The sequence below is a fragment of the Hydra viridissima genome, unplaced genomic scaffold (genome assembly GCF_058129835.1).
Source record: "Hydra viridissima isolate aposymbiotic clone 2 unplaced genomic scaffold, HvirCarnegie_v1 scaffold_3, whole genome shotgun sequence".
In the NCBI taxonomy this organism is placed as follows: domain Eukaryota; kingdom Metazoa; phylum Cnidaria; class Hydrozoa; order Anthoathecata; family Hydridae; genus Hydra; species Hydra viridissima.
In genome coordinates this window covers 7159556-7186311 of record NW_028324302.1, presented here as the reverse complement: position 1 = coordinate 7186311, position 26756 = coordinate 7159556, and the positions used below count along the sequence as shown (strand labels likewise).

The window sequence follows — 26756 nt, the reverse complement described above, 5'->3', positions numbered from 1 at the left end:
ATTTCAATAAATCTTTAGAGGGGTGTAATTACACCAGTATACCCACCCCTTACTATGTCCCTAAATCACATAATTTAAATTATTAGGAGCTGGGTTAGATGACAATTAGGGTGATAAATTTTTAAAATCTTGTTTGGCCATGGTCCCACACAATGAGTTTTAGACTCACAGTAATAAAAGATATCTTGATTATCTATTTTTTTAAAAAGAAATTCCCCCATAAAGCGAAAAAACAATTTGTGATTACAAGCCTTTTTAAAGTTCTGTAATCCTAAAAAAAATTCTAAATGCTTAAAAAGTTAAAAGTAAAACTTTTAAATTTTATTACAAAAAATTAGTTTTTTATTAACAGTTTTTTTCAGTTTTTGCATAAACCATAATTTCTTGCACTGTTTCAACTGTGCATTCTGCACAAATGCTGGATCTTATTTATGATAGTTTCTTGATTACAACCAATATGCAAAAGCAAGAAAATGTCTTAAAAAGCATTTTCTTGCTTTTGCATATTGGTTAACTGCAGCTAATAGAACTTCATAGTTTGTTCTATTTACTAGTAATGAAATTACATGCTTGTTGCAGTTACTGCTGATGTTCTGTCAATAATGCCAGTAATGTAGAATTCCTCTGGAATTCCACCTAGCATTACTATTATTTGGAAGAACCTTAAAATTAATTTTTTGCAAAATCTTTTTTTTTCCCAAATAATATCTGTAAGAATGCTCCAGCTCATAAAAACTTCATATTATCTTATCATACCTTTGCTGGAATGGTTATGACTGATGTTGATTGTTTGAAATTTTTTACCAAGTCATCATAATTTTTTATTACTTCATCAACAAAAAAATAATTGATATTTGGTGACAATGTTTTGCCTCCAAAAATTTCATCCACGACATGCTTCAATAACAAATCTAACACATGATGTTGGCAACCAATATATTGTGGAACTTCTAATTTCTTGGCTACAAACTCTTTTTTTAAATATACTAAAACACCACTTTTTGCTCGAGTATTTGTGTTTGCTGTGTCACAAATAATCATTTTTATTACTTTCCATATATCAAATTCATTCAACAAATTAATCAATGCTCAAACAATTGTTTTGGTTTTTCCATCCTCTAAAAGCAAGGCTGCCAACTTTATTTCCTGATCATTGTTTTTTAAAAATACAACTTGCACTTCTCTCTGTTTAATCTTTGTGCCATCAAAATGTAGTGCCCATAAAAATCTTTTTACAGTTTTCTTTAATTTTATCAGCTTCTTTCATTACTGCTTTGTAAATACCTGCCTGTGTTTGAGTTGCATTATTAGTATCTTCTTCTGACAATTGGTGACATTTTTGCTCTGGTGTGTACTTAACATACTTCACTAAAGAAACAGCTGAAGCAGTTTAAGCTTTTTTTTATTTTCTTTTAGGTCTACAAATATTGCTAGTCGATTGCATAATAGTGTGCATAAATAAATAGTCGATTGCTAGTTATGCATAACTATTATCAGTCTCTATTTCAGTTTTACTAGAGTCAGAGATTTCTACTTGATGCTGGGTTTTGTTGAAAACAGTTTCTTTATCTTTGATACATTTAGATGGATGAGTTGAAACAATTTTTGATGTAACATATCCTACTTTTCTATTACTTTCAACTTGCAAATTGTAAAACTTTTTTTCTTCAGTGCTCAGCCATAAACCTTTTTAATTTGTGATATCAAATAATATGTCATTATAATTGCTGATACTGATATTCTATGACTTCTGTTCTTCATGGTTTTTATTCACAAAATTTTAAACTTGAAACTGATTTTTCTTTTATGGTTAGAAAATTCAGTTTAGTCCATAATGAAGTTAATTCATAGGCAATAACTTTGCATTTTCCAAAAACAGATTTCTCTAAAGAGGCCAAGTAAGTGAACCTCCCTAAAACAACTAGTGCATTTGGAACTTTAAGTTTATCTTGTAGTTCTACAATTTTATTGATTTCTGTTCTTTTTGCCTTTGCTTTCTCAAAAGAAACTAAATTGCTTTGCCAAGTTTTCTTGTTGCTTTTTTTGTTTTGTTTTGTTTTTTTAATGGTATCATTGCTTATTTAATACATCTCAACCTAAATATGTTTAAATATTTAAATAATTTTTTTTTAAATTTATAAATTTATAAAGTACATTTTAAAAAAATTTACATGTTAAAAAATAACTTTAACAAGGCTTTGGATATAGAAAGCGAAATTACAAACTGAAAAATACTGAATTAAGTGATCTGTAAAAAGTAAACAAGTTAGTTTTTTAAAAATGTTGTCTATGGGGGACATTTTTAAAAGCTAAACATCAAGTTATGTATATTTTTAGGTCACTAAAAAAAGTTTCATCTCTTACTGTTAAGGCCATTAAAAAAAATTAAAAATTTGAATAAGTATCACCTTAATGGCAATGTTCCAAACTGAAAGCTGCAAAAAATGTAATCATGCTCATTATCAATGTGATTATGTGTGCAGATATCAAAAGTTGATTTGCCAACTTTTAAATAGAAAAATGACTTAATTTCTATGATTATTCCTGGTGCTATTTTTTCATCTTTTTACATTTATTTTACACAAAATAATTCTGAAATTTATTGTTGTGTGCATTAAAAATCTTTTAAACACTTTTTTTTGGTCAGTTTTTGGTTAAACATTTGATTTATGCTTTTACTAGACTCATGCTCCTGGCTCTGCTGTTATTATTGTTCGAATTAACATTGATAATAAAGTTTTGCCATCAGTTCCTCCAGAAAAAATTAAAAAAAAGTTTGTTAGTAAAACTAATGGTGGTGGCATAGATAATCCATCAGATGTTGGCTTACCAAATGTCATAGATTATATTGAAGTTGATTGCAACAAAAGTCAAAGTATAAAAATATTGTGTGATTTGATAGCTAAAACTGCTATGACTTTGAAAGACAATTGTAAGTCGTTTTACTTGTTACTTAGATTTTGTTGTTGTTTTTCTTATAGTTTAAATTTAAAGCCAACTTGTTGTAAGTCCAAATTCAAAGTTAATTAAATTTTTATGATATTTTTATGATAATATTTTTTCTGCAAATTATGAAAAAGGGTTGCTTTTTTTAAGTTTAGGTAGAAATTTTGAGTAATTTTTTTTTTTTTTTGGTGTGTTTAATGCTCTGATAAAAAATATTTTTTGATTTTAAAAATTTTACTTTGTTCAGCAAATGTGTCTGTTTTGGAGCAAACTTTTCCTGACTCATATCAAGCTCTTGAAAAAGCTGTTTTTGTGGTGGCTGATAGAATGAAAGTTGAGAAGAACAGATTTCTTGATGACACTTCATTTAGGTTAGATATTTTCTTCAAGATATTTTGTTAAATGTTACTGTGTTGAGTTTTCAAAGCTGAATTTAGTTGAGAGGGTTTGCTTATTATTTTTTGATCTATGTAAATAATTAGGCTTAGAGTCTTTTGAAAAAAAAAAATTATTAAGACAAAAACTTAGCCAAATTTTTTTCTTAAATTTTTTTTTAAAAAAAAAATTTAGAAAAATTTTTCTTTTAGATTTTGCTAAATTATGATTACAAATGAAAATATTTGAAATGTTTTACATTTAGTATTAACTCTCTGCTTGTATTTTTCTTATTGTTTTTTATATTACTTTAATATTATTTTTTATTAATTTCCTTGTTGTAACTGTTTATCTTGTAATTATTATTCATTTAAAGATTGCAAATGTATGAATTACTGGATTTACAAAATGTTGAGTTGAGATTAGGAGTTGAAGAAATAGATGAAGCTGTGCAATTTCTTCATAAGTTTGGTATTATTTTTATAAGGGTTTTTATTATAAAGTCTATATAATAGTCAGGATAAAATGTTCTATAATGTTTCAAAAGTCTTAACAAATTCTATATAAATTTTACAGAAGTGCTATAAAATCTCCTATTTTTATAGGAGATTTTTTATAGGAGAATTCTAAAAGTCTATACAATTTCTGAAGGGTTTCTTAAGAATGTTTTGTCTTTGTAAGAGATTGCCCTTCTTCAATAGCATTAAACAATGTGAACAGTTTTGTTTTTTGAAAATTTTTTTTTTCTAATAAAATTTAAAAAGTTGTCAAATGTTCAAATAATATTTTTGTTAGTGTATGAAAAATTGTTAAACCAAGCTCACTCTATTACTACTGTTAGTGTATGAAAAATTGTTAAACCAAGCTCACTCTATTGTTATTATTTTTATCAGTTTATAAAGAGAGATTCTCTTTTTTATCAAAATTTAAATTTGATAATCACTGCTGTAAACGAATTTTTATAATATTTAGGTAGTGTTTTGCACTTTAAAACTTCTGCTCTAAATGGTATTTACTTTGTTGATCCACAATGGTTATGTGATATTCTTGCTTTTATAATAACAATTGTTTCGCCAGAGAAAAATGGTAAGAATTTGTATAATCATTTTTAAGCTTATCAATGTTGATCTGTATTTATACAGTTTTGCAAATTCTTTTTAATGTTTTAGATTTTGTTGGTTTAATAATATTTGTTTTATCTTTAGATTGCTTTTTTTTACAGTAAAGTTTTTGTACAGTAGTGTAAGAAAGTTTAAGCGCACTTGTTAATTTTTAACATTTGATGTAACATTTTAACATTTGGTGGAGATAAAGTTGTATGAAATAAAAACTATAAAATATTTCACAAAACTTTCTTTGGAAATCTATTCTAATCATGTTAAGCTGTAATTTTAAAAAAATATCAAATAGTGAAAACCAGAACAGGAAATATGTTAAGTTTTATGAACTTATATAAAAAATAATGCTGAAGAAATTGACAAAAAAGGTTTAAGTGCATGTATATTTGAACTTATTTTTGACAGAATTTTTTTTGAAAACTCTTTTTTTGAATAATCTTTACACCTCTATTTGTTATTATCACTTAACTCTATAAAAATTTTTGAAAAAAGCCTGAAAAAGTTATATAATAATAAGATTGGTCAAGTATTGAGTTTATTTCTCAAAATTGTGGTAAAATGGGAAGAAAAGCGTCAGTGAAGCCATCAAATGGCAAATTACTGGTTTGAGCAAAGAAGGCAGTAAGAGTAAATGAGAAATAGGAGAAAAATATTAGAAGTGAATTTTGTGTAAGGAATACAATTAAAAAATATAGCATGGCAGATAAAGCCAAAGATTCACCAAGGTCTGGTAGGCCTCAAAAGTTGACAAATAGAGATGAACACCATCTCTATAGAATGGCTAGACAAGGTTCTTTGTTTTCAATTCAAAATACATCTTTCAACAAGATGAAGCTTCAGCACACTGCAACTTCTGTAAAAGAATGGGCTACAAAAAAAAAAGATAAATGTGAAATGCTTGTGTGTCAGATCACCAAATCTCAATCCAATCAAAAACATTTGGGCTTGGATGTATCAAAAGTATCAAAAGTAAAATAACCTCTGTGGAGCATTTAAAATCAGTTTTAGTAGAAGTTTGGAACTCAGTTCCAATTGAACTTTTCATGAAGCGAGTTGAGTCAATCACCAAATAGAATGAAATTATCTTTAAAAGCAAATGGAGAATATTTTTGTTAATTTGCTTTTTTTTGTCTTTGAAAACATAGTGTGATTAAATTTATTTATCATTTGTAATTTCTTTTATTTGCGATATTGTGCTAGTTTATCATTATTATAAACATTACTGTTATATTTTTAAACTATTTTGCCTTAATTTTATATATATCTTCTAAATAAATAATTTAAAAAAATAATTTAAAAATTCTTATATAGTTTTTATTTAATGTGACTTTATCACTACCAAATGTTAAAAATTAACAAGTGCACTTAAACTTTCTTGCACTGCTGTATAAGATGTGGTTCTTTTGCATAAAATATGATTAGTGCTCATGCATACAATATATTTAGTTTCTTATGATTAGTATATAATTAGTTTCTTGCATGAATTGATTGTCAAATGGGGTTTTTTTCAATTTAAGTCATTGTAAAAAATACCATCATAAATAAAAAGGTGATGATTGCATTATTTAACTTTATTTGTCTTTACAGATGGTTTTTGTAATAACTTATTTTACTTTATCAGCAAAGAAAGTTGAATTAGCTGGAGAAAATATTTAAAAAAGAGGTTCAAAAATTCTTTTTTGAGCAGTACATTGCACTATAACAGCTCTATAAGTTCATTGTGTATTTGTATTATTGGATCAAAATAAACTGCAACAAGTTTTAATAAGATTTTTTTAACTAAAGAATTAGTCTTCTTGATTTTTAATTAATCAATTAGTCTTGCTTGATTTTTAAATAATCGATTAGTTTTGCTTGATTTGATTTGTAAATAAAAACATCTACAAAATTTGAAATTGCTTCTGAGAAATAGATTTACTTTTGCCAAAATCTTTTTAAATGCTTTTTAAATGCTTTTTAAATGCTTTTTAAATGCTTTTTAAATGTATTGCATAATATAAAATTATTATAATGTTTTGAGTTTAAAAAGTTTTCAGTATTTTTAAAAATCTTGTAAAAAATTTTTATATCAACATGCTTCATAATACTCTGATATTTAAAAAGTGATGCTTGGTTGAACTGTTAACAATTTTCTAATACTGTTAAAAATCATCATTTGTTAAATGCTTACATTGAGCATGTTCTAACAAAAACCACTTACAAAGACTGGTTTCTATCCTTCAATATTTGATATGGAATGCAATTAATGTTTAGAAATGCCAAAAAAAGTTGAGCATGAAAAATTGGAAACTGAATGAAAATTCCTTCTCAAAAGCTTCACAAATTGGCACTTAAACTACTCTTTATATGTTAAATGGAAAAGCTTCACAAATTGACACTTAAACTACTCTTAATATGTTAAGTGGAAAAGTTGAGAAAATGGTGAAGCTTCATGATTGACATCATTGATGTTTGTGTGAAATTACTCTAAAATACTAAAACCTAAAAAATTGTTAAACTTAGGTGTATTACTATAACTTGCCATCATTATGTTGCATCATTATGTTGTATCATTATGTTGTATCATATTTAAATATATATAAATTATGAGATTTTTTTTTTTGGTAGGTTTTAACTTTTAAGAATCACATTGTAGTGTAGGTTGCAATATTAATTAACTTTGCAATATTTGATAATGAAAACCACATTATATTGTAGGTTGCAATATTAATTCACTTTGCAATATTTGATAATGAAAAGGGTTGTTTTGATTAGATTGAAAAAAAAAAATTTTAAAAGTTGATTTCAGCTTTATATATACTATATACATTTATATATACTTTATACATTTATATATACTATATACATTTATATATACTTTATACATTTATATATACTATATACATTTATATATACTTTATACATTTATATATACTATCTACATTTATATATACTTTATACATTTATGTATACTTTATACATTTAAAGGCAAGAACATGATTAAAGTAATATATAGCAATATAATAAAAATAATAAAGCAAGATAAAAGTAACTTAAAGCAAGTGTACAAAAGAATCTTTTTAAGTCTTTTTTGTTACTAGCTCAGATTTTAAACTGCAGATAAGACTGAATGAATAAAATAAAATAATATGATTTTAAAAATACAATTAAAAAAAAAAAAGCATTATAAAATCATTCTGAGGAAAAATATCAATATATTACTGCCATTTACAAAATACTATAATTAGTTCATGCTACCATTAACTTGACTTTATAAAGTTACATAAATGTTATTGTATAGATCATGCAAAGTTGCTCACAGCTGCGTTTTCTCAAAATGTGTGGGGAAATTGAAAATTGTTAAGAGAATATTTTGGCATGAGTTGGTTGTAATTGCAATAATTCGATACAAAATAATCAAGTAATGTAGCAAAAAAGTAATTTACGATTACAAAAAAGTTTTATTGTTCTATCTGCAATGTTGAAGTTATTTTACTAAAATCAATTTATAGTAAAGTAACTCAGAACATATACAAATTATTTATATATATATATTTAAACAAAAAATATATATATTTAAACAAGAAACTTGCATATTTTCAAAACAAAAAGAAAAATTTTTTTTACTAAATAAACCCCCATAAAATGTCCAATTTTACTATATATAATGTTCTATTTTTAAAGACTTCAACTTTTTTAAAAGTTGAAAGTTTTTTTTAATTTCCTGCCAAACCATTGAGTTTCCCACCAAAACACTCAACCCAAAATGTGTGCAGGTTATTGATGACATACATACATTGTGCGGGTTACTAATGACATACATACATACATTGTGCAGGTTACTGATGACATACATACATTGTGCAGGTTACTGATGACATAGATACATACATTGTGCGGGTTACTGATGACATACATTGTGCGGGTTACTGATGACATACATACATACATACATACATACATACATACATACATACATACATACATACATACATACATACATACATACATACATACATACATACATACATACATACATACATACATACATACATACATTGTGCGGGTTACTGATAACATACATAAATGCATTGTGTGGGTTTGTTCAAGGCAGCCATTGACATGATGCCTACTGACAATCACAAGCTCATAATCAGGGCTGACAAAGTGCCTGTTAGCCAGCATCCTGGGTGCTTCAATGTACCAACAATAAATTAGGTTGCCATCATAATTGCCTGTGACTAGTCAAACTCAAGAGGCATTGTTCTTAGGAAATGAGATGATTCTTTTCAGAGAATCAATGAGTTCCACAGGTCTTTACAACCCTTTGTAATTACCTTTGACTAGCTAGAGTAAAATTAGATTTTTTATTTTATAGATGATTCAATTTATTGTAAAAGATTTTTCTATATATAGATACGCAGAAAGAAATTGTCTTTGATTCATAACTTCAAAATCATCAATCATGAATATATATTTCTTATTAAATATACACAAAAAAATTTTTGTTATCCTTTGAGAGTATATTATCACAGTATTTGCTTTTTTGTTGTTATAGTTATTGTTGTTGCTTTTTTTTTAAAAAAAAAATCTTCTTTACATTTTGAATTTTTTTAAATTATTCAGGTTTAATAGAAATAAGTGATATTGAAAGAAGTGTTATCCTGGAGAAGTTTTCAATTTCAACATGCATAGATCTTTTAAACCGCTTTGATATTGCTGTTGAACTATCAAGTAAAACTTTGTTTATTCCATCACTTTTACCTGACAAACAACCAGATTGTTCAACACATTCTGAGCTTTATCAAACTTATCTTCAAAATGAAGTGTTTCGCCGTCAGTATATAATGTCCTATGTTCCTTGTGGGTTCTGGGCAATGCTGATTAAAAGGCATAGAAGAATCTTTTTTTAAACAATTTTTTTGGTTGTTTTTTTTTGGTTGTTTTTTTTTTTTTTTTTTACATAACTTTAACTATCTTTCACTATTTAGAATAAGATCTGACAGTCACATATATGAAGCTTTGTTATCATGTTGCAATTTGAAACCATCAGCATCTTCACAAGTTCCTGAGACACAGCAATCTTTGGATTCACTAAAAAAGTTTTTGAAATGGTCTTGTTGGAAAACTGGGATTGAGATATCTTTTTTTGGATTCAAATTGTTGAGAATTTGTAAGTTAGATGCAGGAGTGGCTTTCTACGGATCAAGTTGTAAGTTTTTGATTTTCAAAAACTAGAATATTTTTACAGATTTTAATGAGAACTTCTTTGAAAAGAAAAGATATTACTATTTTCATTCTTTTTTGTCACAGCTATAAAAGAACCTAGTTACATCACAACTGTAAAATACCTTGAAAAGAAATAGGTTCATAAATACTTTTAATGGTTGATTCACAAAGATGCTCAGATCAAACTCTTACCATATACTATTTTTTGTAAATCCTTTATGACTTTTTTACGAAAAATAACTTATTAGCATCAAAATTAATCTGCCTATAAATATCAAAAGGGTTGAGTTTAATTTTTTTACCAAAAAATACTTTATAAGCCTTTCTTCTTGGCAAAAACCTTTTTAGAAATTTATTCTAAAATGTGCAAATTTTTCACTTTTCTTTTTGATTTTTTTTTTTCGTTTGTATTTTTTTCCAAATTGTTTTCATAAAATACAATTCTAATCATGCTTTGGCAAATAAATCTAAAAAAATGTAACTGTGATAAGATCCTTTATTTCAAGTTTATAATTTCTTGAGTTTAGACTTTTTTTTTTGAAGCAACTTTGATTGTAATATTTTTTTGAAGATTCTCATTTTAGCTTTGTCAATACCAATCATTGTTTTAAATCCTGCAACAGATTTATCAAACCAAGTCGTTTTGGAAATTACTGTTCCTATTATTACACTTAATATTGGAAAAAATCAACAAGTTGGTAAGTGCATATCTCTACTTTTTAAATTCTAATCAATAGTTATACTGTTTTAATTATTGTTACAACTATTGCAGTACTTCAACCACTTACCAGCCTAAAATATTTTATCATTGTGAATAATAATTTGCAGCTAATACAAATTTCGAAAAGGCTGGAAAACTGAGCTTAAAAGTTTGAATCAAACTTTTGGACTACTTAGTTGTTCAATTTAATGTGAAATACATTACTTAAAAACTTTGACTTTTTTTTTAGACTTTTTAGTTTTACATATGATGATAATTTATGGATTTAAAGTTTATGATCTCATGATTGTGAGTTCATACATATGATACTGCAACTAATAACAAGTGGAACAGTTGGATTAAGGCAGAAGTTAATTTTTTTTGCCACACTTTGAAATCACAAGGAATTATTTGTAATTATTTAAATCATGCAACAATGACTTAATTATTTAAATCATGCAACAATGACTTAATTATTTAAATCATGCAACAATGACTTAACTATTTAAATCATGCAACAATGACTTAGGAATATTATCTAAAAAATTTAAATCAAAATGAATCTTAATTTTCAAGAAGAGAGATTTTTTTTTTAAAAAAAAAACAAACCTTTTTTTTAAAAAAAATTAAAAAATTCACATGCTACAGATGCTATTGTGGTAAATCATTTTTTGCAAGAGGGTTACACAAGAGCTGTTTTTTACAATAACAACAAGAGATGCAGAGAAAGTAAAGATATTAAACAACAATGTAAAGGTTTTCTTTTAAAGGTGTGGAACGATGAGAATCATGGTTGTTTAAAAAGAGCTGCATAAATAAGGTTGGTGTAAGTTTGCAAAAATTAGCCCACAGTGATGGAAAATAACTATTTTGGCCAGATTCAGCAGGTGCACATTATGCTATATAGGTTTTATGCTGGCTAGATGATAATGTTAGTTATGTACCGCATGACATAAACATATCAAATCTTCCTCAAGTAAGACCAATTGAGAACTTTTGTGGATATTTGGCTTAGAAAGTTTATAAGGGAGGATGAGCAGTTCATACTGAAAGGCAGTTAATGTTGTGCATTAAAGCAAAGGTAAAAGAGTTTGATGAAATTCTTTTACAAGACATTATGAAAGGAATTAAGGGAAAATTCTGTAAAATTTCTGATTTCTGATGGGCTAACCAAATTAGAAACATTGAAAATTAAAGAACAGTAATAAGTAATAATTGTCTAAAATTTAAAATAAAGAGCTTTGATCGTTTAAAAATAAAATGACTTTAAAGATTGTCTTAAACCTCCTGTTCCACCCATTATAATGATTAACAGTGTAAAAATGCTCTAATATTTGTAAATGTCTTCAATAAAGTTTTCAGCTTAAGGCCCTCAGTAAACTGAATCTTACATTGAGCTACAGTTATGTAACTATTGAGTTTCTAAAAGCGCATTCATGATTACTGTTTATAATTTGTTTTCTGTTTGCAATTTAAATATGAAGAAGAATGAGTTGAGATCAAGAACTTTATGAAATAATTTCAGTTTGTAACATAAAATAAAAATGGCCTAATTTGGACTTTATTGTATTGGAACTCATTGATCTAATTGTTTGAATTATTTTTGTGGTTCAGTAAAAGATGTTGAAGCAACTGCATGAATGAATACAGTTTCATTGTTTTTTAGTTTTTTATGCTTCTTTTTTTGTGGAAAAAGTATCCTATAAAACATGTTGTTTTTGTCCTTTTATTATAGAATCAGGGAATGATGATTATGAAGTATCACAAATTAATGATCACAACATGGACAATTTTCATGTTATTGGCATAACTCACGTTAATCATCAAACAGCCTGCAGGCTATTTGTTATTGCAATAGAGCATATAGATAATCTAATGTCTGAGTGGTTTCCACAATTAGATAACCATATTAGTTCATGTGGTGTTAAAAATGTCAGAAGAGTTTCTTTTTGCAATTTATGTCTTGAGAGTGCTATAGAAGGACAAAAAATTTCTTCCAAACATAAAAGTGAATTATCATTGTTTGAGTTTGAACAGGTTTTAAGTTGTTTGAAGAAAACTGAAGACTTGGTTTGCCCATCCCATGAAAATGATGTGTTAGATATAAAAATGATGTTTCCTGACCTGGTAAGTATAGTGTCTTTTTATCATTAGAAAATTATGAATTAAAGTTTCATAATTTGCTCATATAAAATTTATTTTTAAAAAATCAATTTCTTTTATGTTTGATTTGAATTAAATGCTTGCATTTAAATTAATATTTATGTATTTATATATTTATTATATTATGTTTATTAAGTTTATAATGATGTTTAAGTTACCCTTAATATTACTGTTTTTTCCAATATCAATTTTCAATATTTAAATAATTCAAGTTTTAAATTGATTAAATATTGTTATGGGTTTTAGAAATCTGTGGGCTGTATTTTCAATTTGCACTTAAAGTTTAAGTAATTGAATTTGTCAAACTACATGAGGCCCATTTTTATCTTTTTTTGTTGTTAAAACTTTCTATTTTTCATTACATTTTCTGACTACATAAATTTTATATATATATATATATATATATATATATATATATATATATATATATATATATATATATATATATATATATATATATAATTTAGGGAAAAAAGGTTCTCTGAAAAAAAAAGGTTGTTTTTCAGTTTTTTCTAGATGTCAATATTCAGTTCATTTTTGATTATGGTAAAGTTGAATGTGACAGATTGATTACAAGAGGAGAGTTTGGTGATGTTTTTTCTGTAACAGTTGCATTAGAAGGTTCTTCTGTTAAGGCTGCAATGAAAGTTCCTGGAAATCACATCATAGAGGAAAATAGAGTAATGTTGATAAACACAGACACATATTTGACTTACAGGTACGATTTTTTAAAGAAGTAACCTCTATAAAAAGTTTATTCTCTTAAAATATTCTTTTAAAAATGTTGAATAAAAATTCAAAAGAATAAAATAATTGTAATTAAATAATTTAAATAGTTGCATTTAATTTAAATAAAAGTTTGGCCATTTTCTTGTTGAGAAAAAAAAAATTTTAAGTTTAAAGTTTCCTCTAATACTTATGATAAAGAAATTGTGATGTTTTATGATGAATCTTTATAGATTTAAAATATTTGTTGCATGTAGAGTTTTTCGTGAGGAACTCACCACCATCTTACCTATAGAACATGAACGAATTATCAAGTATAAAGGAGTGTCTTTTAAACCAATTGCAATGTTTTTTGAGCTTGCTCCCCAAGGTTCACTTAGTAGTTTCTTGGATAAATTTAAAGAGAGAAAAAAAGAAATACCATCACATATAGTTACACAAACACTGCAACAGGTTTTATGCTTTTTTATGCTTCTGATTATCACAACAGAAACATGGTTTTTGACCAGTCAATTTAAAATATACATTAATTTGATTTTAGTTTGTTTTTTGGTGTAGTGTTTAAAAAACTGTTTTTTTAGGTTAGTGATGCAATAAATTATCTGGATTCTCTAGGCATCTTGTACTATAATTTAAAAAGTGAAAATATATTAGTTCGTGAGTTCCCTGAGCCTGATCAACCTGGCAATGTGCAGTTACTATTAGCTTATTTTGGAACAAGCCAAAAAATGTGTATTGGAATGAGAGGATTTAAGGGAAAACCAGGATATGTAGCACCAGATGTTTATTTTCATAAAGAAAATTGTAAAAGCAAAGTAATTTTTATTTTATTTTTTTTTTTTGTTTTTTGTTTTTTTGTAGTTTGCAGTTTAAAATCATGAAACAATCTTTTTATAGGTTTTAAGTTTTTTGTTTGGCTCATTTGTGTACGAGTTGATTAACCTTCGTCAGCCTTTTGGCAAAAATTCTAACAGTTATTTTGTTAACAAGTTTATATTAGAAGGGAAACAACCCAAACTATCAATAATGGTAAGCTTGTTTTTTCTTTACACTATATAATTATTTTATATTTATATAAAATTGAAATTTCCTTTTTTAAATTCATCAATTAGATTTAATGGACTACAATCAGGATAATTTTATAATTAGAAATACATCATAGTGTGATATGCAGCTGTCATAACATGTTTATAATCCTAATCAGCAATCTTGTTATTGATTAATCTAGTTCATAAACTTTTATTAAAATTCAGGCTAGACAATATCCAATATCAGTTTTATCCTTGCTTCGCCAATGCTGGGCTGTTAATTCTGATGATAGACCAACTTCATTGGAGATCAAAACTCTTACCTCCTTGAAAGAGTTCACATCTTTGTTAGATGTTATAGGTGAATTAAAGTTTTATTTTCATTTCAGGGTGTGGTTTTTTGTTTTTGTTTTAATTTATATATGGTTAGCAAAAAAATCTTTAATACAAATTTTTTTTGCTTGCTATTTTTTTTGTACAAAAAAAAAATTCTTCATAGTCACTTTATTAATTACACAATTTTCAAGTTTTTACATAAATGTTAAAGAAACTTATTCAGATAAGCATGATTTAGAAAAAGTAATAATTTGATTTACAATATATATACATATATATTTATACATATATACATACACACACATCAGATACCCAGACAGCCTCCTGTTAGAGGCCCAATGCTGGCCCAGATACGCCTGCAACAGTGGCGCGATAGCGGCGCGATACCAGGAATTGATGACAACCCAATATCAAAACGGCCAATCGACTAGCATCGGCCTGGAATCACTTTCCAGCACTCCTCCGTGATCGTATGCCAGCACTGATTCGTTACTTTTAACCAATGTAATACCCTAGCACGCTATTATTAGCCATTTCTGAAGAAAATGTGATATCACACAAAAAGCAAACACAAAAATAAATATTTTTTGAAATTTATTCCAATTCAAATTGACAAAAAAAATTTTAATAGTACAGATATTATTAATAGTTTGAAATAGTACTATTTATTCAACAAATTTTTTTTATTCTTCCCGAGCTTTTCGTCCACCATTTCGATCTTCTTAAAGGTGAAAATACTCTTCAGTTAACGCTCAACCCCTTCGCTTGATGCTTTCAAGTTTAATTTTTACAGCACCTAAATACAAAATTTAACTTTAATGTTTGACTAAATTGTGTGTGTGTGTGTGTGTGTGTGTGTGTGTGTGTGTGTGTGTGTGTGTGTGTGTGTGTGTGTGTGTGTGTGTGTGTGTGTGTGTGTGTGTGTGTGTGTGTGTGTGTGTGTGTGTGTGTGTGTAAAAATGTATAACAATAATGTATTATCCAGATTTTAAAGTAGAAAAAAATATAAGGATTTAATTTGAATGGTTCCCTATTATATTGCACTGCTAAAATGAGGAGAGTGCCATTTATGTTTACCAAAGTCATTTTTCCAATTGGCAGCTATTGAATGTATTAATTTAGAAAATGTTGTTATATAATTATTATTATTATTATTAGGAAAGAAAATTACTTAAGACACTAGTAAAGTTAGCCTAAATAAGTTTAAAATGTATTTCATTTACCATCTCATATAAAACTATGTATGAAATAAGCATATTAATTTTGTTTGTAATAAAATAAATAAATAAGCTTTGTGCAGATTTCAATAAACTAAATTATAACAAGTGAAGCAAGGGTGAAACAACAAAACCATCATCAACTTGTTACAATACATACTTGAGAATTCTGTCATCTAAAATTGCAATGTGTTCAACTTTATCTAAATGTGATTCTAAAAATATTCTTAACAGACTTGAATCACACAGGTTTTTTAATACTTAAACCTTGCAAAAGACACAGAACTGGTCAAAATAATATTTTACTGCTATTAAACAAAGGTTAACCATCAATAATCAACTGCACATAAAAAGAGCTGAAAAATTATTTTTTCATAAATGTGATTTAATATATTTGTTAAACTAATTGCCAAACCAAAATAAAAATTATAATCACCTGCTCCATGAGCAATTATAAAATTCTGTTGAGTTTTTAAAATAGTTTTCATATCTTTTGGCAAACTAGGATGAAACAGATGGATAATACACAGTAAAGATGACAAAACAGTCAAGTTAAAGCAAAACTAAACAGCCCAATCAGCCAATAAGGTAGTCAAATCTGACGAGAATGTTTCATCATCATTATCACTACTAAGATTTTAAATATGATCAAGTTCAGTTTCAACATTAAAATTGTTATCAGAGAATATATTAACTACAGTTCCAAAAACTGAATCATTATCTACCATGTTTTCACTTATAGCAAGAAAAAATGTCTTTTGTAGAGGGGTAACAGTTATCTCACCAATTGAGTTCTGTAGATTAACTATTTCAAATTTGACATCTTTAAATATTTGTTGCAAGCATTTTAAAATAACTCTAACTATACATGTAACAAAAACAATAGATTATCCAGAAGTTAAAATAGAAAAATATATAAAGATTTAATTTGGATGTTTCACTCTTATATTGAATTGCTAAAATAAGGAAAGTGATGATTGACAAAGTCATTTCATGAATATAATGTAAATGACAACAGATTACAACCAAGGTCACTTAAAATGAGTTTAAAACTAATTTAAATTTAATTAGATTGTTTTAATAACAAGTAATAATAAAGGAACATATAATAATAAAGACAAAGATAAATTAATAACAGCAAAAACAACAACAACAACAACAAAAATAAAGATAATAACAATATATATATTGTTATTATCTTTCTTTATTGGGCCAGTGTTGGCCCAATAACAAATGCAACCGCAATGGGATACGACTAATTGCTAGAAGCTTGCCAGAATTGCGCCAGTACTGGCCCGTTACTAATATAGTCAACTTGGCTTGCCATGATTCACCAGAATTCTTGCCCAGTGTCATGTGCTGTTTGGGTATTTATTTCATATATATCATATATATACAACTCCAGTTTAGAGAGAAGGGCTAGTGGTTTGCAGGGGACTTTACTATGCATATGTAAATATATATATAAATATTCCTCAAGTTTCCAGCAGGTCCTCTGCAAACCACTATTTCCCCTATAAACTGGGAGTTATACATACGCACATGCACACACACACGCACACACACAGATATATGTATATATGTGTGTGTATATATATATATATATATATATATATATATATATATATATATACAGCTGCGGACAAAACTACGTGAACGATTGCAAATAGTTTTTTTTAATGAAATTTTCAATGTCTTAAAATAAGTTTATAGTTTAATACTATATATGGTTGGATAGAGCGTTTTTTGCTCTATAAGACTGTGTAAAGTGTATTCTCTAATAATTTGTTTAAAATTAAACATATCTAAATGTTCAAAAGGCATCAAATATTTTGCGCGACAAAACCACGTGAACGATTTATAAAAGCGTCATTTTTGATGCAAATTATATTATATTCACATCGAAATCAGTGCTTTTAAAAATCGTTCATGTGGTTTTGGTATTCTAAGAACTTACAATCATTTAAATTTCTCAAGATTATTCTGTTTAACATCAAAAAATTAAAAAAATTAAACTATAATGGTTCGTCAAACTGATTCAAAAATTGAAAGCTTGGTTTTGCGTTTGCGCAAAGAAGAAAAATGGTCCATTGGGCAAATTGCAGATCATGTGAAGATGTCAAAAGGTGGAATACATAAAATTATACACCAAGAAAAGAGCAAAAAGATCGTTAAGAAAGGTGGTCGTCCACGTATTACGGATAAGCGGTAATATTCCTTTAATTTTATTTTTTTAAATATTTAATCTTAATAATATTAATGTTAATGTTAATTTTAATGTTTAACATTTTATTTTTTAGTACTGATCGAAAAATTGTGCGAAAATCTCTTGAGAATCCACATTTGACAGCCCCTGAAATTCGTCTGCAAACAGGCATGGAAAACGTAAGCACACGAACGATTCAAAGGCGTTTAAACGAAGGAGGTCTTTATGGGCACAGACCTGCAAAGAAACCATTCCTTAAGCCCAGGCACGTCAAAGATCGCCTACAGTTCGCTAAAGATCACTTAAACTGGACGGTTGAAAATTGGAAAACAGTTTTGTGGTCGGATGAAAGTAAATTTAACATGGTTTGCAGCGACGGTCGAGGTTATGTTAGGCGTCCAGTAGGTAAAAGATTTGCAAAAGAGTATACAATAGGAACTGTAAAATTTGGGGGTGGCAATATAATGGTTTGGGGGTGTTTCTCCTGGGCTGGAATTGGTCTGTTGTACCGTGTAAACAGTATAATGGACCAACTACAGTACAGGGAAATATTATCTAATCAAATGTTGCCACACGCTCTAGAAAAAATGCCTCACAATTGGGTTTATCAACATGATAATGACCCTAAACATACAGCTTTGACTGTAAAAAATTGGCTCATAAATAATAGCATAACGGTTTTGAAGTGGCCTGCCCAATCTCCCGACTTAAATCCAATCGAAAATTTATGGATTGAAGTTGAGCGACGCTTGGGAGGTCGCAAATTTCAAAAACCGGATGAACTTTTTCGAGCCGTACAGTATGAATGGGAGGCATTACCAAAACAGTTACTAGAAACTCTTGTAGAATCTATGCCAAGACAGTGCAAGGCCGTTATCGATTCTAAAGGCTATGCAACTAAATATTAATGTTTGTTTTTTTTTAGAATCTATTATTTGTTGATGTTAGTAAAATTATTCTTTTACGTTTGTATAATCGTTCACGTGGTTTTGTCGCGCAAAATATTTGATGCTTTTTGAACATTTAGATATGTTTAATTTTAAACAAATTATTAGAGAATACACTTTACACAGTCTTATAGAGCAAAAAACGCTCTATCCAACCATATATAGTATTAAACTATAAACTTGTTTTAAGACATTGAAAATTTCATTAAAAAAAACTATTTGCAATCGTTCACGTAGTTTTTTCCGCAGCTGTATATATATATATATATATATATATATATATATATATATATATATTCATTTAAATATATACACACATGCACACGGATAATTATTTGTGAAATGCTTAAATTTTATATTTCTTTTGCTTTTGCAATATTGGTAAATCATGGTGATATGAACAGGGGTAGATAATTTAAGTAAAACAATTCTGAAAAAAAATTTGTAAGTTTAACAAGTGGGTGTTCCCTAATATGTATGTCACATACAATCTGTACAAGTTTTCTATGTAGTTTTTTTTTTAATCCACCTGCTGTCTAATTAGCATTTTTCTTTCAGTCGTTCCTCTAAATGACTGCAATTATCTCTGTGAGTTTTTTAAAGTCTCATTCTTTAGGAACAAAATAAAAAAGATAATTTCCACCAGGTTGTCTGCACACAGTATAATATTTTACTTTAACTATACTTAAGAGTTTCCTAACTTCAATATTGAAAAAATGTCAAAAGAATACAACTAAAACCATTATTGTTAAGTTCTCTCAAATCTGATTATAAAAAAATGATTATAAAAAATGTAACTTGTTAAAGTTACATTTTTTAAAGTCATGGTATTATACAAACCATTTACTTCTTTGCTTGTTTCAAAAACTATTTTTGTCATTTTATTATTGGAATCTTCAGAGACCTCATTTTTGAGTCACTTTGGCACAACATAAAATCTTTTTCTTGATTTATTCTTTTCTGTTTTCAGTTTCTTTGTTTCTTTGTTTCTTTGTTTCTTTGTTTCTTTGTTTCTTTGTTTGTTTCTTTGTTTGGGATGTCTGTTGATTTCTTCATTTGGGTTGCCTGTTTTTCTACTTTACACTGTTTTAATAAGTGTTTTGTTTCTTAGTTAATTGAATCAATGACATCAATGCCTGCTATTTGAAGGATACCTTTGGTTCCTTCTTTTTTCTTTTCAATATGACAAAGAGTTTTTATTTCCTTTTTCAGGTACATTTGATCTGAGCCATTCTGTTAAATTTTAGTTCAAAATTATTCTCAGAACAAAGTAGTATTTTACAATTGCATATAAAAAAATCAAAATCAAGTTTTTCCATAAATCTATCGCTGCTAGTATGGATATTGCCATTGCTAACTTTTACTGCCAACAACCACAAGTCTTTGACTTTGCATTTATTTCTCTTTCCAGAATTAACAAGTTTTGATAAAAGAAACATTTTATACATTTTCCAATCAAGTTACTGAGTTGAAAAGCTGATATGCTTTTGCTTTTTGGGTATTTGACATCCTGATTATGTAGTCAATTTTATTTACTTAAAAAATTAGCAAATTATTTCAAGTTACCTGCAATAAAAAAGACACCTTGTCCTAAATTAGGTGAGTGAAGTTACTAAAGTTGTATGTTGTTAAAGTTGGCTTCACATTCTGAATGTATACAAACCTCAAGAGTCAGTAAAAATAAAGTTTTTTAACTAAGTGCTTTAACTTAATATTCTTTGTTAAGTGAAAAGGAAGATGACAAAGAAAACAATTGAAGCATATTCCATTCACTATTTCTCAGAAAAGCTTCTCTAATGCTTTTTTATTCTGTTAGATATTAAGATAACATGCATGAAGTATTCACTGCTACAGCTTATTTGTTTTTGATTTTTGATTTTGCTTTGATATTTTTTTGATATTTAAAGAAAAATAGGTTTTATTCTTTTTTTTTTTTTTTTTTTTTTTTTTTTAGCACTTAATGAAAATTTTCATTTGCAATGTGTTAAAACTTCTGAACCAAAATTTTGTAATCGAAATGTTGTGTCAAGTCAAAGTTTGATCGGTTCACATATCTGGCTTGTTAACAGTCGAAAGAATCAGTATTCTATACGCCAGGAGACTATTGTTACAGTATTCTCCTATAAGGATTTTCAGTATACCCATGAGATAGTAAGTTGTTGTTTTTTTTTGTTGTTTTTTTTTAACTTTTCCTTTTAATTCCTCTTTTGTTCTTTTTCTTTTTCTTTATGAAAATACTTGATTATTTAAAAAAAGGTTCTGCTTATAATATTTTTTTGTTTTAATTTTATTAGTGGTTTTTAATTTTAATTAAATAACTTGTGGCATCAGCTGCAGTGTTTCGAAAAATCCAATAATGAGAGCTTTTTTCAATTTCTTATACATTTTTATTGGTTGCTAAAAGTATTTGCTCTGTTGCTGGTTCAGATTTCTATTAGTTTACTGTATGTGTGAGTGTTTCACTGTTCCATAATTTGGGGGTGAGTCATTAATGAAAACACCTGGAAAAATCGTTTGGAGGGATCAAAGTACATACCCATGGGATATCAGAACAAGTGATTTTAAAATCAACGATTTCCGTCTGTGAGAGAAATTTGCATTTTAAGTTTTTTCCTATGCCGGCTAAATTTGAGAGATGGGTTTTTGACAAAATTTCAACTTTGGCTATAATTCAATACTTTTTATTCTTTAAAAATGTAGTTTTTTTATTTTGATAACAAAAATAACATTATTATTTTACAGGAATTTCTAAGCAATAGTATGTAAAATTAAAAGTTTTAATTTAATGCATTTCTCAAAATTAGAGCTGCCACATCCCTACTCTACTCTACTCTACTTATGTTTGGATTTCCAGTTAATCCTAAACATTTGATAATTTTTACCATTTTTACTTTGTTTTCACATTAGGAGACAAATATTTCATAAAAAACTTTTAAATTTATTGAATATGCCGAATTCTGCAAAAACTCATTCTGAATGATCGCTGCTTAACACCTTTCCTGATCAACAGATTGACAAAACATAACCCTGTACCCTTAAACTTTGCAGATGATCGCCTTCCATATGGCATGTGTACAAACTTTCGTTTTCACTTCCAAAAAATAGACAAAGGAACATCAACAAAGCCATTTCCCAAGCTCTATGATTTTAACTCAATCATTGTGAAGCAACAAACAAGAAACTCTCTGTCTTGTGATTGTATCATTTGTCAAATTGGCAAAACAAAATGCAAAGCACCATCTCCGTTGGCAGTTGATACAACTCATGAAAAGTCAACTAAAACTGAAAAAAGATGTGCAAAATGTCTAACATTACTTGGGCCAAGATTACCCCATAAATGCACTGCTGGAGCCAGAAGTTCAAATCTGATTGCCCTAACAAAAGCAAACACAAAAACTGCTGAAATATGGCATCTTCAGTGTTAGGGACTCAAGATGCATCTCTAAATGGAACGCATCGACTCAGCCAATCAGGTGGAGGTCCTAAATTACCATTAAAACTTGGTAAATTTCTTATATGTGCCAATATTCATTAAAACTCAAACTTAAATTCTAATTTCAGAAAGAAAAAACTCTTAGATAAGACAGTACTTGTTATTTCTCTATTGCCCCTCAAAGACTTGTTGAGTCAAATTTTGCTAAGAAGTTTGCACAATACGGACAGATGCTCAAGGATCATTTTACTGTTTCTAAAATAAAATGTTCAATCAATGAGACTCTAAGAGATGTTGTGCATTGTAAAAATGTTGGTCACCTATTGCAGTTTGTTTTATCAGCACAAGCTGTCCCTGAAGAACACATTGTAAAGGTTGGATTAGATGGTGGAGGTGACTTTCTAAAGATAAGTTTGGGTGTTCTTCAGATAGCTGCAGCACCAAACAGTCCTGTTTTGCAGTCTCCTAGGCTTAGCAGCTCTTCATTAAAGGATTCTGTAGTAAAGAAACAGCTAATGATAGCTATATCAGATGGAATGCCTGAGACATATGAGAATATAAAACCTTTTGAAGCTGACAGATGCTAATTCTATTTCCTATATCTTGTCATGTGAAATGAAAGTAGCTAACATTGTCTGTGGTCTTCATTCCCACGCCAGCAGACATCCTTGGTGTTGGTGTAATCCTGACTCCTCCTTGGCACTTGTGGTTCCTTGAGAACTTTTGGAAATATCAGAAAGGTTCATCAAGCATTTGTTAAGAAAGGAAGTGACTTGAAGGGTGCAAAGCATTTTACAAATGTCATTAGCACACCTCTGCTCAATGCAACAGATGAGACACTAATTTTGAAAGCAATTCCACCTATGGAGTCACATTTGTTGTTGGGAGTTGTCAACCATCTGTACAAGAATCTGATCAACATTTGGCCAGATGGGAAGGATTGGCCTATGGAATTAAACCTACCTCTTCAACCCTTTCATGGTGGTCATTTTCATGGACAACACTGTCACAAGCTTTTGAAAAATGTTGATATTCTAAAACAAAAAGTTCAAAAAGCACCTGTAGATGCAGCACTTCCATTTGTTGAAGCATTTCAACAATTTGAAAAGGTAGTCACAGCTTGCTTTGGAACAGAACTGGATGACAATTTTCAAGAGCACATTGACAAATTCAAAGATGCCTGTCTGGCACTTCTAATCTCAATCACTCCAAAGGCCCACACTGTGTTCTTTCATGTGTCTCAGTTCATCTCTATCAGTAATTAAGCTCATGGACTTTACAGTGAGCAGGCCACCGAAGCTCTGTATTCAAACTTCAAACCTCAATGACAGCGGTACAAGAGAGACAGGACTCACCCAGAATATGGATCTCATTTGGCTAACTGTGTTGTAGATTATAACAGTAAACATGTTTAGAAATATTTTTAAAAATGTCTTTTTTTGCTATTAAAGTAAAGCATTCTAAGAAGTCCTTCTTGAAGTAAAAATCAGTTTTATGTCTTGGTCTGTTCTTGTTTCTTTGTTATTTATTCAGAAAATAAACATTTTGAAAGAAAAAATCTTTGTATAGTTGCCAAAGTTAAAAATTTGTCAAAAAGCAATCTCTCAAATTTAGCCGGTATAGGAAAAAACTTAAAATGCAAATTTCTCTCACGGGCGGAAATCATTGATTAAAATCCCTTTTTCTGATATCCCATGGGTATGTACTTTGATTCCTCCAAAGGATTTTTTCGGGTGTTTTCATTGTTGACTCACCCCCAAATTATGGAACAGTGGTATATGTGTTCTAGCATGTATGCGTTCTAGCACTTATGTGCAAATAAACTGTTTAAATAAAATTTCTCTAATATTCTATTACCTTCTTTTTAGAATTTTCAACTAAAAGAAAAAATCGTCGTAGCATGTTTAGTTGGTAATAATATGTGGTTAGGTACAGATGAAAGTTCTTTTAAAGTCTACTGTACCTTAAGATACGAGATGGTTGCATATGGTGAAAAAATCAATCATGCTTGCATACTTTGCATTTTACATTGTCCTTTAATAAAACGTGTTTTTTTTACCCTCTCTGATGGTAATGTTCTTGTTTATAGTGATGACGTACGTTCACCAAGTAGAATTAATGCTCCAGAATCATCTGACTATAATTTACACCCTATAACTAAAATAGTTCGATTGACTCCTCTTCACTCTTTTTCTGCATGCAGTCCCATACACTGTATATGTATTTTCAAATCAAATCCAGCCAAAAAAGAAAAAATAGTTATAGAAAAAGATCCTGACATCTCATTAGATGACTCCTGTCTAACACCTGACAAATATGAGCTATGGTGTGGTCAGGAAAAGGGAATTCTTCAGATACTTGATGTAGATGCAGATTCTTTTAAAAAGTTGGAGACTTTACCAGTTCATGGAGGAAAAGCATCATCAGGTTTAGATCCCATAAATCATACAGTTACATTCTTAGAAACAAATCGGTTTTTTGTTTCCGATAACCAAAATAAGAAATTTTCATCCAGTAATGTTTGGATGGTGGTATTCCCTGGTACAGAAGTACAAAGATGGAATGTAAACTTGAGGGTAGTTGAAGGAGTATTTGATACTCGTCGATATGATGAGTCACACACTGGTTAGTTCCCTATAATGTCTTTTCAAATGTTGTCCTAAAAGATTCGTATTTATCTTTGATTCGCAAACTACTTTTGAAATTTTAGTGAACTCTGCGAATATGCAAAAGATAAAAGTAACTAAAGGTAAACTTATATAAAAACTTTAATGTATTAAAAACTTTAGTCAATAGTAAAAGTTCGTTTCAACATTGAAGTGCTTTTTGAACTTTTTTTAGAAAGTATAACCTTGCTTGATCTTTTTATCTGTTGATTCAACAACATCGCCACTTAATGATCTTGATCATCATCATTTTGATCAATTCTCTGAATGTCTTATGGAAGCCTCATAAGAAAAACGTTTTTGGTTTTTTTATGAAGTAGCATTTGGGTAAAATAGCAATAATCATTAAGTAACGATGCTGCTGAACTAAATTTTATCGTTTTTTTTTCCTCTTTTTTTTTTTTTTTTTTTTTTTTTTTTGTTGGTGCTTAAAAGAAATTGAATTGTAACAACCAGTATGACGACTACCATCCTCTGACTGATTTTATTTCTCATTATAAGTCTTCAAACATCCTCTCTAGCTTCACAAAAGCTTTCGTCTTATTTTCAACGCGTCACAAAAAAATGGTGTTATTAATCTACTGGATTTTTCATGTGATCTGATGTCTTTTGTTTTTTTCTTATAACACATTTTTTTAGTTGATCAAAGTCAAATTCAATCTCTGGTTATTGTTGAAAATAAAATGTACGTTGGAACATCTTTTGGTCTCTTATTTACGTGCGACGCTTACACGATGATTCCATATACTTGGGTAAAATGTTACAACGAATATGTAAATATCATCGTACCGTTTCGCATGGTTTCTTCATGTCACGATATTAGCCAGAGAAAAAAAGAACTCATATTAACTTGCGGTCGAAAAATTTTAGATGATTGGCTTCCAAAAGTCCGCGAAAACAATCAAAGTAAAAAAAAGAGAAGCGAGAACTTAAGCTTTGCTTTAATGACGTGGAGTGATGATAGTGATTTTTAAGTACAAGAGAAACTACTTGTTTGATATGCGATAGGCGAATTTTTTAAAGATGTTCTTTTCAGATAACATTTTTATATATTATATACTTGTTTGATATATAATAGGTATTAGCGAAGTTTTTAAAGATGTTCTTTTCAGACAGCATTTTTTTATATATTATAAATGAGTGTGCGTGCGTGTATAATGATTTGTAATTAATTTTATAACTTTCAAAATTTATTTTATATGCTCTCCATTATAAACTTGTGTCTTTCCATAGTTGGATAGTTTTGTGAAATATTTTTAAACGTCGTAACGGTAACGTTGGTGCTTCGAGAGGTTCGGCTTCGTACCTGATTGAGATACTTATACTAATTTAAAATCATTTATTTGTATGAAAATCTTAATCAAAAACAAATAGAAGGACAAGCAAGTGTAAAAAGAGAGATTAGAGGAGGCTGAGAAAAGAAAAGAATATTAAAGAAGCTGAAAAACTATAATATTATGAATGTTTTTAATCGTTAGTTTATTGCTTCGGGAGATGCGCTTCTAATGAACTCCGTACTTTTTTAAATATCCAATTCCAATTTTAAATGGTGAAAATCATTCTAAAATTAATAGGGCAAGTTGGCCTGCTTTTTTTTTTTGATGCCTAACTTTTCGCTTTTCATGTTTTATTTCTTTTTTTCAAAAAATGTTTTTATTGAAACACATTTAAAAATTACGTTTCAATA

The 26756-nt window shown here is 28.4% G+C and overlaps 1 protein-coding gene across 5 annotated transcripts in view; it reads left to right on the top strand.

Annotated features, from left to right (window-relative positions):
* Positions 1-26285, top strand: part of LOC145200419 (leucine-rich repeat serine/threonine-protein kinase 1-like) — a 49986-nt gene extending 23701 nt beyond the window's left edge. For 4 of the 5 annotated variants that reach the window (XM_090083621.1, XM_090083620.1, XM_090083617.1 and 1 more), the window contains 17 exons: positions 2683-2932; positions 3194-3317; positions 3698-3792; positions 4294-4407; positions 9045-9309; positions 9410-9630; positions 10232-10345; positions 12083-12474; positions 13017-13228; positions 13494-13689; positions 13818-14051; positions 14134-14265; positions 14490-14625; positions 20925-21121; positions 24272-25028; positions 25114-25152; positions 25709-26285. In XM_090083621.1, the coding sequence (XP_089939747.1) occupies positions 2683-2932; positions 3194-3317; positions 3698-3792; positions 4294-4407; positions 9045-9309; positions 9410-9630; positions 10232-10345; positions 12083-12474; positions 13017-13228; positions 13494-13689; positions 13818-14051; positions 14134-14265; positions 14490-14625; positions 20925-21121; positions 24272-25028; positions 25114-25152; positions 25709-26043 (3813 nt within the window). In that variant the 3' untranslated portion in view covers positions 26044-26285. The remainder of the gene's footprint in view (positions 1-2682; positions 2933-3193; positions 3318-3697; positions 3793-4293; positions 4408-9044; positions 9310-9409; positions 9631-10231; positions 10346-12082; positions 12475-13016; positions 13229-13493; positions 13690-13817; positions 14052-14133; positions 14266-14489; positions 14626-20924; positions 21122-24271; positions 25029-25113; positions 25153-25708) is intronic. The other variant, XM_090083619.1, reaches the window with a different exon arrangement.
* Positions 26286-26756: the final 471 nt, after the last annotated feature.